Source organism: Oryx dammah, unplaced genomic scaffold (genome assembly GCF_014754425.2).
Source record: "Oryx dammah isolate SB20612 unplaced genomic scaffold, SCBI_Odam_1.1 HiC_scaffold_10, whole genome shotgun sequence".
Taxonomy (NCBI): Eukaryota; Metazoa; Chordata; class Mammalia; order Artiodactyla; family Bovidae; genus Oryx; species Oryx dammah.
Window position 1 is genome coordinate 30,081,428 of NW_024070194.1, and position 21,091 is coordinate 30,102,518.

At 48.7% G+C, this 21,091-nt stretch overlaps 1 protein-coding gene across 4 annotated transcripts in view; it reads left to right on the forward strand.

Moving 5' to 3' along the window:
• Positions 1 to 21,091, forward strand: part of SIRPA (signal regulatory protein alpha) — a 47,114-nt gene that overhangs the window by 8,975 nt on the left and 17,048 nt on the right. For all 4 annotated transcript variants that reach the window (XM_040247781.1, XM_040247782.1, XM_040247779.1 and 1 more), the window contains exons 3-4: positions 14,490 to 14,846; positions 20,425 to 20,745. In XM_040247781.1, the coding sequence (XP_040103715.1) occupies positions 14,490 to 14,846; positions 20,425 to 20,745 (678 nt within the window). The remainder of the gene's footprint in view (positions 1 to 14,489; positions 14,847 to 20,424; positions 20,746 to 21,091) is intronic.

Here is a 21,091-nt window from a genome sequence, read left to right on the forward strand (position 1 = left end):
TATGTGCCAGGGGTGGCTCTAGGTGCTAGGAATATAACAGCAGACAGACAAAACCACCTGCTCTGATGGAACTGACATCCTAGTGAGAAAGGAAAAACAGACCCAAGTAAACGTTCTGTCAGGTGGAGACAAGTGCCATGAAGAGAGCTAAAGCAGGTCAATAGAATAGAAGGTTGAGTGGGGATGGGGTGGGGGTGCTCTCCCAAGAGCAGAGGCCTGGGTAAAACCGAGGGAGCAGCCAAGGGAATATCAGGTTCAGCAGGCCACACAGAAGGAGTAGCAAGTGCAAAGGTCCTGAGGCTGGGATAGGTTAGCTGTGTTCCAAGAATAGCCAGTGAGGCTGGACTTAAGGGAGATAGGCAGTGTGGGAGTCAGGAGAGGTCAGGGCCAGACCAAGTAGGATCTAATTCACTGAGCATTTGACATTGAACATGTGAGGTCATATGATAGGATGATTACTCTATACCTTGTCTCACTTCATTCTCACCACTGCTCTGTGAGATGGGAACTATTGTTATTTGGGCAGATGAAGAAACAGATATTCAAAGAGGTGAAGTGACTTGCCTGAGGTCACACAGCTCATAAGTACAGAGCTAGGTCTGAACTCAGGCCCCTAAACGCTGCAGCACCCTCATCACTGCTGTCTTGTTTCCCCTCTTACCGCCTTCAGTCTCTACCCATAGCACCTGGAGTGAATCAAATCCTCTTGGTCTTTCTCTGAACTTTTCAGTGATTCCCTTCAAATAAAATCAAACTCCTTACTATGATCCCTGAGACGTGGCATTTTCTGGAAAACATCCATCTCTCCAGCTCCAACTAGTACCACACTTATCTTCCTCCAAGGGCTTTGGCCGCAGCAGTCTTCTTTCTGAACCTCACGTGAGCTGGCTGCTTTCCTACCTCGGGGCCTTTACACTTGCTCTTCTCTCCTACCAGAGCACCTTCCCTGGCCTTTGCTTCCTTCAGCCTTCAGCAGCCATCTCACCTCCTCAGAGATGCCTTTCCCAATTGCCCCATTCTAAAACTGGTTCTGCTTGTTATTCTCTTTTGTGGTGCTAAATGTATTTTCACTCCTAGCCATTTTTATATTTGTTTCATTATTTCACCCCTGTCTCTGCCACTAGAATATAAGCTATCTGAGAGTAGGGACTATGTCTTATTCACTGCTGGGCCTCTGGGACCTTGTACTAGGCTTGCTAAAAGTAGGCAGATTAATATATATTGTTTGAATGAAGAAAGATCCTCATTTTTTAAAAGGGAGCTCGGAAACTTGAGGTCACACAGGCAGTAATCCTGGTCAGAAAACAGACCTGTGCCCTAACCATTACACAGTTCTGCTTCTGTAAGGGGACCACGACTACAAATCCCTGCCCATCGTGTGAAATAGCTCAGTTGGTAAGAATCCACTTGCAATGCAGAAGACCCCGGTTCAATTCCTGGGTCAGGAAGATCCCCTGGAGAAGGGGAAGGCTACCCACTCCAGTATTCTGGCCTAGAGAATTCCATGGACTGTATAGTCCATGTGGTCGCAAAGAGTCAGACATGACTGAGCGTCTTTCACTTCACTTCAAGATAATCAGGAAGCACAAAGTATCAGTGCCATCTAGGATGGAGGTAAGGGGCCAGAAACCCTAAATTCTCGCTGTACTGAACAGCTTGCCCCAGTGTAAACTCCATGGTGAACAAGCAGATAAACCATGAAACACGATGCAGTTCATGCTATACTCTCTTGGCCGGGATTCGGCTTGAAGGGCCTGATTCAGTGCCAGCCTCCCCCGAGGGTCTTTCATCACACCAGCCCATCTGATGCAGTGGGTGAGGATGTGGGTGGAGTCAGACTGCTCTGCAGCCTTGTGACTTGACCAAGTGGCTGTACCTCCCCGAGCCTCAGTCTTCCCCTCTGTGAAGGGGGGGTAGGACAGCCTGTGTTGCTGGGTCCCTGTGGAGGGTTGTGAGGCCTGTTGTGCTCCTGGTAATACCGGTGCTCAATGCTTGTTAGCCATCATCAACTGTTATCATCCTGCAGTCATCATTTTCTGGTTGGGGCTCTAAAGAGCAGGTGGAGGCCCTGCTCTTTCGCTTACCAACCAGGGCTTGGAACCCACCATGCTGTCCCTCTGAGCCTCAGTTTCCTCTTCTGTGAAGCAGAGGCTCAGCTGGGCTGCTCTCCTGCTGGTCCCTTCCAGCTCAGATGCTCCAGCCGGGATGCCTCTCTCACCCTCCATCGTGATGGTACCCCAGACCCTCTGTCTAGCAGGGGAGGCAATGGACAGGCATCCGCTTTGGAACACATTCCTGAGTGAATCCAGATGAATGTGCCGCTTCTTGGCTGTGTGCTCTGGAGGAGGTGTCCTTCTCTGCTCTGAGCCTTGGTTGCCTCATCTGTAAAATGGAAATGCTACCAGACTTTCCTCTTGCACAGAGACCTTTGAGGGTTAAGGGAATGAAGAGCTGTGGAAAGTGCTTTTGTGAACTGCGAAAAGCACTATAAAAGGCATCTGTGAATAGTGTCAACTTGGGGGAAAATCTTGTCCGGAGAATGTCTGCTGTCGACCGCAGAATGTGCTGAAACCTTGGCAAATGTCATTTAATAAATGCGTGTCGCTTTAAGGGGGCCTTTATCTCAACTGGGAAAATGTGTGTGTGTCCTTGGCAGCCTGAGAATCCAGAAGCCTGAGCCAGAGGGGACCCGGTCACAGAGGGAAGAGATTGCATGTGTCTGACATTTGTGTTTGAGTTCTGCTTCTGCCCCTTCCTGCCTCGTCGGGTCTCAGCTTCCTCACCTGGAGGAAGGGGCTGGTGACAACAGCAGTTGCATCCCTGGGTCATGACAGTTAAATAAATGAGGGCTTCCTGTTCTGTGGCCTTATCTGGTATGTGTTATCAGTGTGTTGTACCCATGAGAGCGTGGCCGGGAAGCACCAGGGCCTGTCCTAGAGGAACAGCTGGGCCTGGAGGTTCGGGGTTGAAAGGACACACTGGGGTTCTCAGCCTCTCCAGGCTTCATCCTGGGCCTCAGTTTCTCCTTCTGCAAAATGGGGGAAGTAGGGGAAAGGTTAGGCTGTCAAGAAAGTGCATGGTGGGTGTTACTGCCCCTGCCTGCTCTCCCAGCCTCGCCTGGCCCCACCAGGCCTGGAGAAAGCAGAGGGTGCTTACAGCACACATCAAGTGGTAGTTCTTTCCCTGCTGCTTTGAAAACAGGGCTGCGCCGTGAGCATTTCTTCATTACATCCAGGTCCCGTCTAAACTCAGCAAACACTCACCAGGGCCTCTGGCCCTCCCGGCCTCCTGCCAACAGTGCACACAGCCTGTGCACAGGTTCTGCTCCAAGGGATCTTGTGTAGACATCAAGGCAGAGCTGGTTCTGCCTCAGAGAGAATCTTTGGCTTCTTAGGCTTATGGCTGCAATCGTCTGTCTTCCTCTTCATCCTTAAATATCCACTGCCGTGGTAACGCCCCGCACTGAGCACTTCCTCTGTGCCAGGCACAGCACTGAGCTCTTCACACACGTTAGCCTGTTTCATCCTAGAATAGCCCTGGTGTTATTGTTATTATTATCAGCAGCAGCATCCTCATTCTATAGATGAGAAACCAGAGTTCCAAGGGGATCAAGACACTTTCTGGGGTCTCATGTGTGGCAGAATTAGAATCTAAACTAGAACATACATTCAGCAAATGCCAGTCACTGGTATAAACCTGGAGGACACTGCAGGGAACAACACTGAGTCCCTCTCAAAGGATTTATAAGTCTAGGTGGGGATTTAGATGCTGATGAAATTGACAAATGCTTGTAATATGTTGGGTGGTGGGTGATAATGTATTGTAGAAAAGTAAAGCAGAGCAAGGGACATTGAGGGGGGTAGTGCTTTATACACAGTGCCAAGGAAGCTTCTCAGGCCTGAAGAAGGTGAGGGATCAAGCATGCAGATATCTAGAGGATGAGAGTGCCAGGCAGAGAGAGTGGCAAGTGCAAAGGCCCTGAGGTGAGTTAAGAATCCAGCACGGTTGCGAGCAAGGCTGCAGGAAGGCTCCTGGGTCTCACCGTGAGAACAATGAAGGCTGCAGGAGGGTTTTGCACAAAGAAATTATCACGTTACCTTAGGTTTTATGGGCTCCTCTCGCTGCAGGGAGCGTACATCACAGAGAGGTGAGGTGGAGCAGGGAGGCTGGTTTGGAAGCTGAGATAAGGATCTGGTGAAGGATGGTGGCACAATAGAGGTGGTAAGAAGAGGTCAGAGTCTGGCCAGATCTTGGAAGGTAAGCCAGCTGCTCTGCTAACAGCTGGCTGTGGGTCAGGGGAAAGATGGGAGTTGGGGAAACGTACAGATCTCAGGCCAGCTCTTCCAACCACTGAATGTCTGGCCTTGAGGAGAGAGAGACAGTGGTACCCCCTTGTTTACAGGTGAGAAAGTGGAAGCTTTGAGAAAAGTGACTCTGCTAAGTCACCCTGCTAGGCCTGATATATGCTTCTTCTGGCCCCAGCACCCAAGCTTCAGACTGTCTTGGCACTTTAAGAGTTTACCTGCTATGTGGAGGGGCATACCAGGGTCTGCCCTTTACCTGCATATGGACAGTGTCCAGTTCTCTGTGTGGCCTGGAGTGGCGATGGAGGAGAGAGTACCCTGACCCCAGTGGGCCCGCTCCCATATTATTCACAAGGTCATGTGTATCCTCATTTGTACTGGTTCCAAGGCAGGTGCTAGTTTCCACTGCAGCATCTGGGGCATCTCCACCCAACAGGTACCAGTAGGCTGCTCCCAGTGATGGCCTGCTCTTTAGATGGCAACTGAAGCCATCCTTTAGGGTCCTAGGTAGCTCATTCCTGGGCAAACCCTTCCCTAGCGTGCTCACAACTATTGAGTACCCAAGGACTCTGCCCTGGTCCCTTAATTGTGCCAAGCCCTTTTCTCTCCTCTACACCTATATTCACATGGTTCTCCCTTCTTGAATGCCTTTCCTTCTCCCTAGCCTTTGTCAGCTTTCAAGACCCAGCTCAGGGACCACCACCTCCAGGAAGTCTTCTCAGATCTCTTCCAACACCCTGTCCCCAAGCCTCTTCTTACTGATCACCCTGCACATGATTATTGCCTGTGTTCAAGACTCTGCCCTATAAGAGTGAGAACCCATCTGATTTGGCTCTGTGTCCTGTGGCATCCAGGACACGACCTGGCTGTAGAGTGAGGCTTCAAAGGGTGTAAGTGAATCAGCCTGACTCCAGAGGAAAGTCAGCACCTAGCTGCAGCTGGTACTCCTGGATCAGAGCCCCAGGCTCCCCATTGGGAACTGCAGAGTCTACCCAGTCATCACCTGTGCAACCCCCTCCTGAATGCATCCTGGGAGCCGCCTGCCCCACCCAGGGTCATGAGCTCCAGCAGGGCAATTCCAGGCTGGCCTCTTCACCACTGTGCCCTGAGGCTACTGCCTAGTAAGTAGGTGCTCAGTCTGAGCCTCCTATCAAGTGCAGGACCCTGTCCCAGGGGTCAGAGAGGGCCTTGCCCACCAGGAGCCAGACTTGAGGGGGCATCTCCCCCACCCCCTTCCTCTGTCACTACCCCGTGTGTGCCAGGCATGTTCACAGCTGGGCACTCACACACACAGTGTACATGATAGTGGGCCCCACACACACTGCGGCCCCTTCTCCCCAGCACTTATGTCGGCACACACACCCTCACATTCACACTCGTGTACACCATTCCCATTGCACACGTGCCCTCCCTGCACACATACACACACACTCGTGCACACACCCCACTTCCCTCCTCCCCTGCGTGCACCCACATTTGTATGTACCCACATGCTCACACCCCTCCCAGACATCTATCTGTTCACACCTTGGGCACAGACACACACCAACAGGTTCACACCCACATTCAGAAACTCTCCTGTGCATGGTTCACGCCCCTGCCTGGCCCTGGTCCCCGGTCCCCTTCTGACATACTCCTGAGCTTCACCAGAGCATGTTCCTGCACCTGTGAGCAGCTTGTACACAAGCTTATGTGTGTATGCAGCCCTGCACCCGCCCATGCACACATGTGTGAATACCTGTGCTTGGCACACCCATGCATGCGTGTGCACATTTCTCCTCCTCTCCTATGTGCGTACTCCCATCCACCCTCCTCACTACACACTCATACACAGACATCAACTCGTGACCCAGAAGATGCCTAAGGCATTGCCTAATGAGGTGCTGCTGTGTTGAGGGGGTGGTAAACCAGCACTCCCCACCCCCAAGGATGGCCAGTAACAATCAAAGCCAGGAAGGGGGATGCTAAGCCAGGTGGGGCCAGGGTGGATGTTTTCTTGGGATACTGAGCCCCAGGTGCTGCCAGAGCTCCCGCCATAGCCTCCCAGGCCCCAGGCTCCTTGGGTTTGTGGAAATCTGAGGGGTGGCCTCCAGCCTGTCCCTAAAGCCCCTGCTCTGGTGACCCACTGTCCAGGCCCGGGCTCCCACGTGAGGGGCAGTGATGCCCACCAGGAAAGGCCGGCTCTTGGGAAACATGTTTCAGCTTTGCCTCTGTGTCCTGATGAGGCAGGAGGAATCACACCCAGAGATCACAGTGGCCCTGTTTCCCTCCCGGCAAGTTTCAGTTCTAAGTTGATTTGTTTTTTCCTTTAGAAAAACATCCATGCTTATTTCTTCACTTCTGATTAAATTGTTTTTATCTTTTTCTTAATCTCAAAAACTACACATGAATATTGTTTGAAAAAAAATCAAAGATGTTTTTCCAAGTTCAGTGGTCAGTTCTCAGTCCCCATCTTATTTCGTCTCTGACACTCGCCTTGGTCTATTCATGGAAGACCAGGGGAGGTTGGAGCAGGTTATGGGGAGGGGACAGGAGATAGGGTCAAAGATGCCAGCAGGAGTCCCTTGTCTAAAGGGTTGGGGCTGATTCCAAACGTAAGCTTTGGAGTTATTTCTTTAAAGTCTACCTTACCCGCTTGTGTGGGAGCTCCATGAGGCCAGGACAGCCATTGCACAGCCCTGAGCTGAGAGCCTGGAGCACAACAGACTCTCATCGTTCATCACTATCCGCCCCTGTGCTATGAGCTCCCTGCTCGGTGTCCCCGTGCACATGGAGTTCCTCTTACAACAAATACACGCGGCAGTTGCACCCACTGGGATGACTTCCTCCAATAGATAACTTACATGTTTTGTTTCATTACTTAGTATTTTTCCAAAAGCGACAAGTTTGTTCACTGCAAAAAAAAAAAAAAAGAGAGGAAGACTTCAATATATTATTTACTATAAAATAGAAAACACGCCCATCCTGGTGCCCACTCACCATGCGTCCCATTTCCCAGTCATAACTCACCTCAGTGTCATGATGGTTAGCACTCTAGGCCTTTTCTCAAGACGCTTTGATCAGCGAGTCTGCAGATATTTATTGAGCATCTACCCTATGCCAAGCACTATCCTGGGAGCTAGGGAAAAAGCAGCGAACAAAATAGACAATTCTTAGGAAGGTTCATTCAAATAATAAATATTCATACCCAGTAACATACATATTACATGTATCAGTTCAGTTCATTTCAGTTGCTCAGTCATGTCCGACTCTTTGCAACCCCATGAATCGCAGCATGCCATGCCTCCCTGTCCATCACAAACTCCCGGAGTTCACCCAAACCCACGTCTATTGAGTCGGTGATATCACCCAGCCATCTCATCCTCTGTCGTCCCCTTCTCCTCCTGCCCCCAATCCCTCCCAGCATCAGAGTCTTTTCCAAAGAGTCAGCTCTTCGCATGAGGTGGCCAAAGTACTGGAGTTTCAGCTTTAGCATCATTCCTTCCAAGAACACCCAGGACTGATCTCCTTTAGAATGGACTGGTTGGATCTCCTTGCAGTCCATGGAACTCTCAAGAGTCTTCTCCAGCACCACAGTTCAAAAGCATCAATTCTTCGGCGCTCAGCTTTCTTCACAGTCCAACTCTCACATCCATACATGACCACTGGAAAAACCATAGCCTTGACTAGACAGACCTTTGTTGGCAAAGTAATGTCTCTGCTTTTGAATATGCTATCTAGGTTGGTCATAACTTTCCTTCCAAGGAGTAAGCGTCTTTTAATTTCATGGCTGCAGTCACCATCTGCAGTGATTTTGGAGCCCCAAAAAATAAAGTCTGACACTGTTTCCACTGTTTCCCCATCTAATTCCCATGAAGTGATGGGACCGGATGCCATGATCTTAGTTTACTGAATGCTGAGCTTTAAGCCAACTTTTTCACTCTCCTCTTTCACTTTCATCAAGAGGCTTTTTAGTTCCTCTTCACTTTCTGCCATAAGGGTGGTGTCATCTGCATATCTGAGGTTATTGATATTTCTCCCGGAAATCTTGATTCCAGCTTGTGCTTTTTCCAGTCCAGCGTTCCTCATGATGTACTCTGCATATAAGTTAAATAAACAGGGAGACAATATACAGCCTTGACATTCTCCTTTTCCTATTTGGAACCAGTCTTGTTCCATGTCCAGTTCTAACTGTTGCTTCCTGACCTCCATATAGGTTTCTCAAGAGGCAGGTCAGGTGGTCTGTTATTCCCATCTCTTTCAAGAATTTTCCACAGTTTATTGTGATCCACACAGTCAAAGGCTTTGCCATAGTCAATAAAGCAGAAATTGATGTTTTTCTGGAACTCTCTTGCTTTTTCCATGATCCAGTGGATGTTGGCAGTTTGATCTCTTGTTCCTCTGCCTTTTCTAAATCCAGCTTGAACATCTGGAAGTTCACAGTTCACGTATTGCTGAAGGCTGGCTTGGAGAATTTTGAGCATTACTTTACTAGTGTCTGAGATGAGTGCAATTGTGCGGTAGTTTGAGCATTCTTTGGCATTGCCTTTCTTTGGGATTGGAATGAAAACTGACCTTTTCCAGTCCTGTGGCCACTGCTGAGTTTTCCAAATTTGCTGGCATATTGAGTGCAGCACTTTCACAGCATCATCTTTCAGGATTTGAAAGAGCTCAACTGGAATTCCATCACCTCCACTAACTTTGTTCGTAGTGATGTTTTCCAAGGCCCATTTGACTTCACATTCCAGGATGTCTGGCTCTAGGTGAGTGATCACACCATCGTGATTATCTTGGTCATGAAGATCTTTTTTGTACAGTTCTTCTGTGTATTCTTGCCACCTCTTCTTAATATCTTCTGCTTCTGTTAGGTCCATACCATTTCTGTCCTTTATCGAGCCCATCTTTGCATGAAATGCTCCCTTGGTATCTCTAATTTTCTTGAAGAGATCTCTAGTCTTTCCCATTCTGTTGTTTTCCTCTGTTTCTTTGCGTTGATTGCTGAAGAAGGCTTTCTTATCTCTCCTTGCTATTCTTTGGAACTCTGCATTCAGATGCTTATATCTTTCCTTTTCTCCTTTGCTTTTCGCTTCTCTTCTTCTCACAGCCATTTGTAAGGCCTCCCCAGACAGCCATTTTGCTTTTTTGCATTTCTATGGGGATGGTCTTGATCCCTGTCTCCTGTACAATGTCACGAACCTCAGTCCATAGTTCATCAGGCCCTCTATCTATCAGATCTAGGCCCTTAAATCTATATCTCACTTCCACTGTATAATCATAAGGGATTTGATTTAGGTCATACCTGATTGGTCTAGCGGTTTTCCCTACTTTCTTCAATTTAAGTCTGAATTTGGCAATAAGGAGTTCATGATCTGAGCCACAGTCAGTTCCCGGTCTTGTTTTTGTTGACTGTATAGAGCTTCTCCATCTTTGGCTGCGAAGAATATAATCAGTCTGATTTTGGTGTTGACCATCTGGTGATGTCCATGTGTAGAGTCTTCTCTTGTGGTGTTGGAAGAGGGTGTTTGCCATGACCAGTGCGTTTTCTTGGCAAAACTCTATTAGGCTTTGCCCTGTTCAATCCGTATTCCAAGGCCAAATTTGCCTGTTACTCCAGGTATTTCTTGACTTCCTACTTTTGCATTCCAGTCCCCTATAATGAAAAGGACATCTTTTTCGGGTGTTAGTTCTAAAAGGTCTTGTAGGTCTTCATAGAACCGTTCAAATTCAGCTTCAGCATCACTGATTGGGGCATAGACTTGGATTACTGTGATATTGAATGGTTTGCCTTGGAAACGAACAGAGATCATTCAGTGATTTTTGAGATTGCATCCAAGTACTGCATTTCAGACTCTTTTGTTGACCATGATGGCTACTCCATTTCTTCTAAGGGATTCCTGCCCGCAGTAGTAGATATAACGGTCATCTGAGTTAAATTCACCCATTCCAGTCCATTTTAGTTTGCTGATTCCTAGAATGTCGATGTTTATTACATGTATAGGTTTTTCTTATTACAGGTGGGATACTGTAAATATTCTTAAAAAATTTTTTTTAATATAAATTAATTTATTTAGTTGGAATTGGAGGCTAATTACTTTACAATATTGTATTGGTTTTGCCATACATTGACATGTAAATATTCTTTAATAGCTATCCAGTTTAAAAAATCTGAAAATACCCAAAATAGAAGGAATAAAGAAGAAAAAGCCCATTAGATTCACGACCCAAAGAGAGTTGCATTTTATAGCCTTGTGTAGTACCTTGCAGTTGTTTGTTTATATATAGTTTTAGTTTATTTTACAAAGTCATGATCATACTGAAAGCAGTTTTCCTGCTTCCCTATTGTACAAGTAACACAAACAGAAAACATAAAAGCAGAATCCCTTGGAAGTCTGCTACTCACAATTAGTCATGTTAGTCTTTAAATCAGATATACATTTGTTTCAAAATTAGAAGTTTAAGATCACATGAAAAACGTCACTTTGTTACTGACTCCGATCTTGTCATCTATTTCTGTGTCCATAATTATAATCCTTATATGTAGGTGTGGTCATCATAAGTTCATCTTCTTGGGATCAACAGTCTCCTTTTCTTGGAAATTACAATGTTTGCAATTTTTTATAAGAACACCTGAATGAATGGTGCAAAATATTTGCAAATATCCTTAGTAATATGAGTATGATTTTACATTGTTTTTATTCACTCATTTTTTACCAATGTCAAAATGCAGTTATCTTTGATGGTATTCTATGAGATTATTATTTTGTTTTTATACTTTTGCTTTCTTTAAATGCTTTGCAATGGACAGGTTTTATTTGCTAACCACAATATCATTTAAAATTATACCTTGCAAAAATGTCCAGATTACCAGTTTCACAGTTACTGTTTTGTGATGGCTGCTTGTAATTCCATCTAGAGAATAGGCCACAGTTCCCTTAACCATCCCTGTCACTGAGCACTTGAGTTTTTTCCCAACTTTCACAAGATTGTTCCATGGGGACCCCACTCCATATCTGGGGTCACGTCCTTGTGGAGCAGCCCCGCAAAGGCTGGGGAACAGCCACCACTCCTGAGCGCCTCCCGCCACGCTGTTTTCCTGAAAGGATGGCCCACCCTCCAGTCCCACTAGCACCATGGGAGGATGGCTGCCCAGCCGCCCTCCTCTCCCTGAGACGGTGCAGGCTGTTGAACCATTGCCAGGAGGGCAGGAGAGAGTGGGAAATGGGTTCGTCAGTGATGCCAGCGTGATGACCCCAGGCCCAGAACTGTGGGAGTGGTTTTTAAGAAGCCCAGTTCCCAGAGAAGGACCTGCAGAGAAAAAGAAAAGCAAGCAAATGAGGGAAAGACTCTGCTGAGAAAAAAACACACAGAGATTAAAATAATATTTGGCACTTACGTCGCACTTTTAAAATTCTTCAAACGCTTTATAAACACTGGCTAATTAATTAAACCTCCTAAATCTGGCTGCAGTTGGTGGAGAGAGCTTGAGAAGAGCTAAAAAAAAAAAGTGGGGGGGACAGCCCTCCACAATGCCAGATTTTATTGTCGCCTCCCTGGGTGTGACTGTAGGCCTCCGGGTGCAGCACAAGAATAACCCTGCCCCAGCCGTGCTTCTGGCTCCGCACCCCATGTCCTGCTTATGGTCCCTCGCCAGCTGCTGACTCACAGCCCCGTGCAGTGGTATTGATGAGGATAATAATAACCACCACCGATTACGTGCATCTATGGTCCAGGCCCAGTCCCAGGCTCCAGGCTCAGTGTCTTCCAGACCTGCCTTTAGCAGCCCCTTTAACAGATGAGGCAAGAGGCTCAGAGAGAGGATTTGCCCAGGAGCAAGTGAAATCCCTCCTTCCTTCATTTTTGTGTTCATTCAGTGTGTGTTTATCAAGGGCCCAGTGTGTGCCAGGCAGTGTCCTAGGCAGGGGGTCAGAAACACTTCCTTATGGATCCTGTTTCCTGCCTGGGGAGAAATGTCAATCCAGAGAAAGTCAAGTATAGTGTACCTTTGGTAATGATGGGAACAGAGACTAAAGTTTAATCAGCACGTGTGCTGCAGGCACTTATATCCAACCATTTCCTCATGACTGTCCCGGCGAGGGGTGTCGGGAGCACGTGATGGAGTCCCACAAGGGCAGGTGCTGAGCTGGCTGGGTGGGGACTACACTCTCACCCAGGCCTGCTGGCCCCAGCACCTGTGCATACTCCAAGCTGCGTTTCTAGTGTTGTTTCTGGTGTGGATGTGGACCCATTGGGAACATTCCTAGATGGATGCTGTTGGCGGCTGCTAATGAGGCCTGGAATGTCTCAGGGTGCCTGCTTGTCTCCATGGGCCTCCTCCCTGTGTCTCCCACACACCTGGCCACCTGCTTCACCCCAAGCGCCTGCCCTCTGCAGATTCTGGTTTCTTCCCTGCACCATGAGGGTTGGGCTGGCCTCAGGCTGCCACTCTGCATCTCTGATCACCAGCCATGAGAACTGGGCAATCCCTGGCATGGAAGTCAGAGCTGGGACTATGGGCAGAGGGATGAGAAGCCTGTCCTGTGGTCCAGGCTTGCCTGCAGTGAAGGCAAACAGGAGTCTGTGGCTGGACAGATTCACAAGGTCACTCTTCCTGCTCAGAGCTGAGGGCCTGCTTAGGGCATCAGCTACAACCCTGTCTGATGTACAAAGCAAGGTGGCCTAGGTCAGGACAGGACAGGGTCACATCGAGTCAATGGAGCAACCAGGCAGAGACCATTTGGCCCATCTGCACATCTGCCAGTTTGACATCACTATGTGTCTCTGTCTTTTCTCTCTTTTTTCTCCCTGCGTTTCTGTATCTCACTCCGTCTCTGTCTGCTCCTCCCTCTGCCGGTGTGTGCGCGTGTGTGTGTGTGTGTGCGTGCGCGCGCGCGCGCGTGTGTGTGCGTGTGTGTGTGTGTGTGTGTATCTGTCCTTCTTCCGCACCCCCACCTTGTTTAGAATCAGGGCCCCAGCTGCACCTCACTCTTAGTAGCCACAGCACCTCCTACAGCATCCTTACCGGGCCTGTCCATCTTCCTTCTGTGTCCCCCTTCCCCCAACCTCCTCTACTGGGAATCCCTGATCATGTTCCCCAGTCCTCTTCAATCTGGGGCTTGGCCCCCCTGCACCACTGACCTCCTGGACTCCTTCCACCTGTCCATCCCAGGAGCCCTTGAAGTCTGACCTGGATCTAGCCCCTGTGTGTCCCAGCATCCAGCCTGGGCCTGGCCTGCAGGGGCGTCAGTGAGGGCCAATGGAAGTGAAGTTCATTTAGTCACTGTGCCCAGCTTGGTGCTCAGGGGCTTCTGTGTGTCATCTCACTCTCTTTCCAGAACACACAGAAGGCTGTGGATGTTCTACCCTTCCTGTGGATAACGTAACTGAGACTGAAGCAATGGATAAGCTTAGGTCATGGGTGAATAAAAAGTGAGCCAGGTCTCAAACCAGTTCAGTTGGCTCCAGACACTAGACCCTTCTTTTTGACCCTGTTCTGGCCTAGGCATATTGTCTGTTCCTACCAGAGATCCATGGAGACAGGGCCATAGTAACTGACAGACGAGACCAAGGCCCAGAGGGCAGTAACTCACTCCACACAGTGCCTGGCAGCATCCAGCACACTTGCAGGCCTCCCTGTAGGATCTTCATGGTTGCCTGAGTGATAGTCAGGGTCACTCAGCAGGACTGAGCCAGGACTCACACCTAAGTCCTTGTACCCAAGTACTTCACTAGTCCATGGCCTACATGGGACCCAACTGCCGAGTATAGTCTCTCTGCCCAGGGCCTGCTTGCTGAGCCAGACCTGAAACAGAATAGAGCCCCTCACACACACTGTGCTGCCACTCACTTCTGAACCTTTGCCCAGGCAGATCCTTCTCTCAGGAACACTTGTGCCCCTTTCTTTATTCCTGGTAAATTCAGACTTGAATTCAGAGCCCAGTTCAGACATGACTTCCATAGATGGCTCAGGTACTCAAACTTACTATCTGTCACATTTTTAGCCTCTCTGTGCTTCAGTTTCGTCCTTTGTAATAGGGTCTCAAGTTACAGGTTCGTTGTGAGGGTCACTTGTGATATACGTGCAGTGGACTGAGTTCAAGGCCAGCTCATGGTATGCACAGTCACTGAAAGCTGTCATTGATAAACACTTGAGAAAACCTACAGGATCACATGAGGATGAATAAATAACTGCTTTGTGTCTTCCTCCAGGAGCGGCAGGTGAGGGGCAGCTGCAGGTGATTCAGCCTGAGAGGTCAGTGTCTGTTGCAGCAGGAGAGACGGCCACTCTGCACTGCACCACGACCTCCCTGAGCCCCGTGGGGCCCCTCAAGTGGTTCAGGGGAACTGGGCCAGGTCGGGAGTTAATCTACAGTCAAAAAGGAGGTGTCTCCCCCCGAGTAACAAGTGTTGCAGATAACACAAAGAGATACAACATGGACTTTTCCATCCGCATCAGTAACATTACCCCAGCAGACACTGGTGTCTACTACTGTGTGAAGTTCCAGAAAGGAGAACAGGGCGACGTGGAGTTTAAGTCTGGACCAGGCACTCATCTCACTGTGAGCGGTGAGTATGGCTTGGGTCTCCTTTGTCCACTGGTCTGTGATAACATGTCAACAGGAATGCCCTTCACTCTGTGAGCAAAAAAAAAAAGAAAAAAAAAAAAAGGCAGTCAGATGCAGCACTGTGTGCTTTCTCATGATCTAGATATGTTCTGATTTCACTCCCTTCTACAGGTCAGAAAAGTTGGTCTGTGGGGGTCATGCTAATTACTCCTCATCCAGCTCATCCCATCCAGCTCTTTGGTTCCAGGGATGAGGGAACTGAAACTCTGAGTGACTTTCCCTGTCGCAGGTCAGATCCTACCACCTGCCTCCAGAGAGTTCTCCCTTCAATGTGGCTGAGTGTTCCATTTGCTCAGCACTTACTGAGCACCTCCTGTGTGCCAGGCCCTGCCCTGGATGCTGTGGAGGCAGCAGTGAGCAAAGTAGGCAAGGGTTCCTCTTGTGTGAAGCTTATGTCCGCTTCCTCCCAAAGAGGAGAAAGCCATCCAGGGCAGGGAGGGGAGATGTGTTTATACCTTCTTCAGAAACTACACACTGAGGAGAAATTTTTAGGGCAGACATCCAGTGTTTACTCTGATGGCCCTGCTTGGAGGAGATGCCCAGAGGTTGGGTGTTTCCTGGGGATCTGTTGAGATGACCCAGAGCTGGGTCATCTCAGAAAATGTCCCCATGTGGGTGACTAGGGGCAGCCCCATTGAGGTAGCAAAGGTGCTCATTTAGGGTTTTCTGCCAGAGGCCCAGGATCGTCTTTCTAACTCCTGAATCCTGGACTGTCAGCACAGGAAGGACCTTTAGACACCATCCTCCAACCCCCCATGTACACATAGGGGCCTGAGGCCAAGAGGTGACAGGGACCCAGACCACAGTCACATGGTCAGTGAGGGATCCTTCCAGAACCCAGTCCGATTCCAGGCCAGTCCCCTTCCTGCAGCAACATTGAAACTGGTTTCATGGAAGAGCCTGGTACAAGGAGGGAGCAAAATAAAAGCCTCTTAATTTGAACCATTGAACAGGGACCCTTTTCATAGGTTTCCCAAAGGTTCATAATGCCCCTTACATGCAGGCCCTGAGACCCAAGGTGATTGGGAACCTCTTCCTACTTTTGTTTTAACTGTAAATCCCTCATTCCACATCATCACCTGGAGCTGCCCAGTATTTCAACAGCTGCAAAGCACTTGGCATATGGAGACAGCATCTACCAGTCTTTGTTAACAAATAAACCAGTTGTTCCCAAACTTAGGCCATTAAAACAGAACTACAGTGGATAACCTTATCTATACATCACTCTACTCTGGTGGGAGATGCCCACTGTAAGTGACATTGCTAGTTCAGGCAGTATGTGGATTTAAATTTGGGTAGAAATTGCCCCAAATTTCTCTCTTAGATGTGGTAACAATTGAATCTCCCTACAATCCCTGGACATAGAAAAGGAAGGTGGCTTTTTCCTGATTTTGCAGATACGACTTAATTTCCCAGATGATGGGCTCCTTGCCCACAAATCACAGCCAGTAAGTGGCCCCCCACCACTCAGATCTGCCACCTCCCAGGAGGCTGCTCTGCCTCTTCCCCAGGCCGCCTGCCCAGATGATTCCCTGAGCGAGAACAGAGGGAGGGGCGGGAGCAGCCTGTCAGATGCGGAATCTTCCTCATGGCTTTTACTCCTTATAACCAGTGTCTGAGGGAGAGGTTCATCTGTTGTCCTTTTACAGATGAGGACACTGAGGCTCAAGGAGGGGACATGGCTGGTGAGCAAGTAGGAGAGCCAAGACTGAACCCAAAGCAGTCTGACTCACAACCCTGTTCTCTGCATACCTCACCGTGCTTGTCAAAGTGGGGAGAAAATTCCAGCCTTGTCCTCTTAAAATCCTGTATTGTTCTATTCTTCGGTATGAAGTATAAAAAAAGAGTCCTGTGTGAGAGGCAGGACTACCTTTATAACCAATTCAGACAGATACTACAGTATGTCATGATTTTCCTAAAAAACACACTTAAGAGCATCAGGAGTTATTTCTGCCCGTTGTTGTGATGTTGCCCCTTCACTAGGCCTCCTGTGGAGCAGGTCCGGGAAGGGTGGTGTGGACAGAGTCCAGAGGGGCCACTGCGACCCCAGCAGCATCGGGCATGCCCATTCCTGGTTTGGTGGACTGAGGATGAGGAGAGGGAGGTGTTCCCTAGAGCGTAATGAGGGCCCATGTGAGCAAGAGTTCCTGTTCTAGACTCAGGTGTCGGGAGCCCATGTCTTCCCTTGTTGTTCCAGGGTCCCAGGGCTGGGCCCTGAGAGGCTCCTCCTCCCTGTAGTCACTTGAATTCAAGAATCTGAGGGAAAAGGCGGGGTGGTGGTCAGTGTGGGGGCTCCTGAAGGTGGGCACTCGCTCTGCTGATGGACCTGAAAGCTTGGACTTGACAGGAAATACCAGGACACAGTCAGGGGCTGAGAGGAGACAGACCCTTCATTTCTCTCCGCCTCAGTTTCCTCATCTGCACGATGTGGTCATCATGTCTTTCAGGAGAGTTGGAAGGATTTGAGGGGCTCTATCCAAATCACCAGCACAGAACAGGGACTCCTAATTAAACGTGTTACTTCCAGGCTGAGACCCAATTCCCTGTGCTGGGCTCCCGTTTCCTCACCTATAGAAAGATCATCTCACAGCCTTTGCAGGGTGTTCCAGGAGTACAATGGCCTGGTGACAGGACAGCCCCTCGGGAAGGGATGGTACTGGCCTCTCAGGCTCTGTGGTCTTGGGCACATCTCAGTTCCCCCTGCTCCTCAGTTTACGCATCTGTGAAATGGTGGGAACCACACCATTTCAAGGGTCTGTGATGACTGGAGAGGGTCTAGGAAGCCCTGGAATGGGTGGGTTAGGGTGTTCCTGAGCTCAGTGCACAGTGGTCGAGCCCCCTGCCTGGGCCCCCACCCCAGTTCTGCCGCGTTCTGGCTCTGCGACCTCTGATGAGTCCCTCCTCACCTTGGGGCTCAGTGTCCTTGTCCCCTGGTGACAGCCCCAGCCTCACAGAGTAGCTGCAGGGACTGAATGAGGACACACGTCAAGAGCTTAGAGCAGAGCCGAGCACGTGGGACAGGTTCCACCAACGTAGCTCTCATGTCCCAGAGCCAAAGGACCTTGAAAGAGTCACTTTCCCTCTAGGACTAAGTGTAATGGGTTGGAGTGGAACTAGGTGACTTTCAACCTCAACTGCTCATTGGAATCACCTAGGAGGTGGTGACAAACTCCAAGGACCCTGGCTCCACCCCAGAAATTCTAGTTTAAGTGCACAGATGTGGCCTGGGCAGCTGAGTGTCTTAGCTCCTGCAGAGGATGCTGGTGCCTAGCCAGGGCAGAGGAGCCCTGAGCTACGTGTTCTCTGAGATCACAGAGGGAGAGCTGTAGTTTTTCCCTGAAAAAGGTAGGTTCCACTTGGTGCCTAGGTTGTAAGAACAGATCTTTTGGGTGTTCAGAATAGCCTGTGATGGTGACAGCTCTTAGGAGGCCCAAGAAAGTCAGCCTAAGTGGGTTGGCAGGAACACCCCTCACTTCCAACAGAACTCACCTAGGCTGAGAGGGGCTTCCTGCCCACTCAGACCACCTGTTCAGACCTGAGCTTCATCACTGGGGAAACCTTCCCATCTTTAAACATGTGTGTGTCTAAACAGGTGCTGGAATCCCCAACAACACTCCATGCTCAACCCAGAGCCCTCCTGCATCAACAACCACAGTAACACTGACGAAATCTGCCCTCTGTCCTTTCAAAATGCTTCCAGCTCTGAAAAGAGCTGATCTGAGGGAAAACACCTGTGATCCCTTGCGTGTTTTGAAAGCCAGTTTCCCCAACTTTTTTCCTGAGGGGGTAGTTTTGGAAAGAGGGAGAGGATCCTAACTTGGTGGCTTCCTACTCCTTTATTTATGTGAGTCTTTCATGGCAACTGCAGGGAACAAGGTTTGAGACTTGTATTTTCCACAACACTTTTGTTCTGCCTTCTTACTGCCTAGAGAATAAATACCTAGGAATGACCTAGGTATGACCTGGTATGACCTGATCAGACCTAGGAATGACCAGATATGATAACAATCTTGGGTATTATTGTTTAAGCACCTACTATATGCCAGGCTCTCTGTTTTATATACACCCCTCACTCATCTTACCAGGTGGTGCTTTATCCGCTTTGTCTAGAGTCACTGAGGCCCAAGAGTAAAGATCAGAGACGCCAAAATCAATCAGTCCCATGTGCAGTGAGATGAACTCTGATACTTACTCTCTGGGTGTTCTTGGCCTCATACCATAATGCATCTTCCTGGGCCTCATCCTGTAAATGGGGCCACACTCAGCCCTCCCTCTCAGAGCTGGTGGAGGGATTAAAGAGCTGAGGTTCCTAGAGGGATCAGCCCAGTGTCAGGCTCCCAAGAAACTCTTGATAAGTGGTAACTAATCACAGCATCTGCTCCCTTTACGTTCAGGATGCTGATGATTTTATGACTTGACTTACTCAAGTAACACCTCTTTACCATGTTCTCAAAATGTTTGATGAATTTTAGGAAGCAAGTTAAATACTTACAAATGTAGATATTTATATAGTTGCTATCTGCCAACTTTTACAGGAGGTGTTAGGTAGTAATGGACAATTTGGAGACGACCCACAGGACCTTTCTAAAGGGAGAAACTGCCCTCACTTTTGACTTGCTGATTTGTGTATATTTTCAGAACACAAAAAAGTGCTTCTGCTGCTTCATAAGCCTGTTTCTGTGTGTCTTCTGATTTAATAACAATTAATAAATTAACCACCGTTGTTTTCTCAGCACTCAGCAATCTTTGTTTCAACCCAAAACTGATCTAGGAGAAGAACCCAGATTCAGAAAAGTATCTGTTTGCTCCCTTTCTTTCAGATTTAAGGATTGGTACACATTAGTCTTACTGGAATATTTGTGGAAAGAGTGAAAACTATGGAGTAAATTCATAGGTACCTGAAGGGGCAGCTCTGGATCTAAGTATAGTCTGGGTTAAAAAGAAATCTGTGTTTATTTAGTTTGGTGAAGCATATTGTATTTTACTCATGGCAAAAATGCTTCCACTGACTGTTTAACTCTCACTGGAGCCTCAGGAGGAATAATGCCTGCTGTCCCACTTTGTAGATGAGGAGCTAGGAAGTACGACAGTCACACCTCTTGTTGGATGGCCAGCCTGGTTAAGCTTCCGTGTGGTCCCACTGTGCCCTTGCTTCCCTTGCATTCACTTCTATAAGTGCTTTCTCTGAACTTAAGTTTTCCGGGAGAGCCCAGCTGGGAATAGCAAATAGGAAGAATGTCTGAGACCAATCAGCACTTTTTGTTCCTGTGCCCAGACTGGTGGGAAATCACCTTGCAGAGGAAAGCAGGTGGACTTTGCACTCAGACCTGGAATGCCATCCCAGTCACCCTGGGGAACCCGTGTGTCTCCTTTAAGATGAGGATGATGGCAGTGCCCTCCCAGAACTATTTGAAGAATTAAAATGATAATATATGTGATAGTTCCTAACTATGTTACATATTTTCATTAGTGATGATAATCACAATGGTTTTCAGTGTTTATAAATGTTCCTTTCGTAGCCAAGCCCTCTCCGCCCATGGTATCCGGCCCTACAGTGAGGGCTACACCTGAGCAGACAGTGAGCTTCACCTGCACATCCAAAGGCTTCTCCCCCAGAAACATCTCCCTGAAATGGTTCAAAAATGGCAATGAGCTCTCAGCCTCCCAGACCAGCGTGGACCCAGAGGACGACAACGTTTCCTACAGCATCACCAGCACAGCTAAAGTGCTGCTGGCCACGGGAGATGTTCACTCCCAGGTCATCTGCGAGGTGGCCCACGTCACCCTGCGGGGGGGCCCTCCTCTCCGTGGGACTGCCAACTTGTCCGAGACCATCCGAGGTAGAAGCCCCTCATGTCAGCCCAAGCCCATACCTGCCCCCAAGTCCCCAACCTGCTCCTTCCCCCTGATTTTTGTTCCAGGCCTTGAATTGCCTGGAATCTACTTCCTGACAATCCTGCCCAGTCACCAGGCTCCTAGATGAGCTGGTCACTTATTACTGTTTTCATGGCAGCTGCCAGGTGGATGCCTGTCATGTGCCAAGCACTGTGCTAATAGTTTACCAGTGGCTTCCTCAACAACTGAGCACCTACTGTAAGTCAGGCCCCTATGTGTTTAGTGATTTCATTTATTTTGCTGCAGTTATTATATTTCAACTGCATACTAGGGCTGTGCTTATAGATTGCA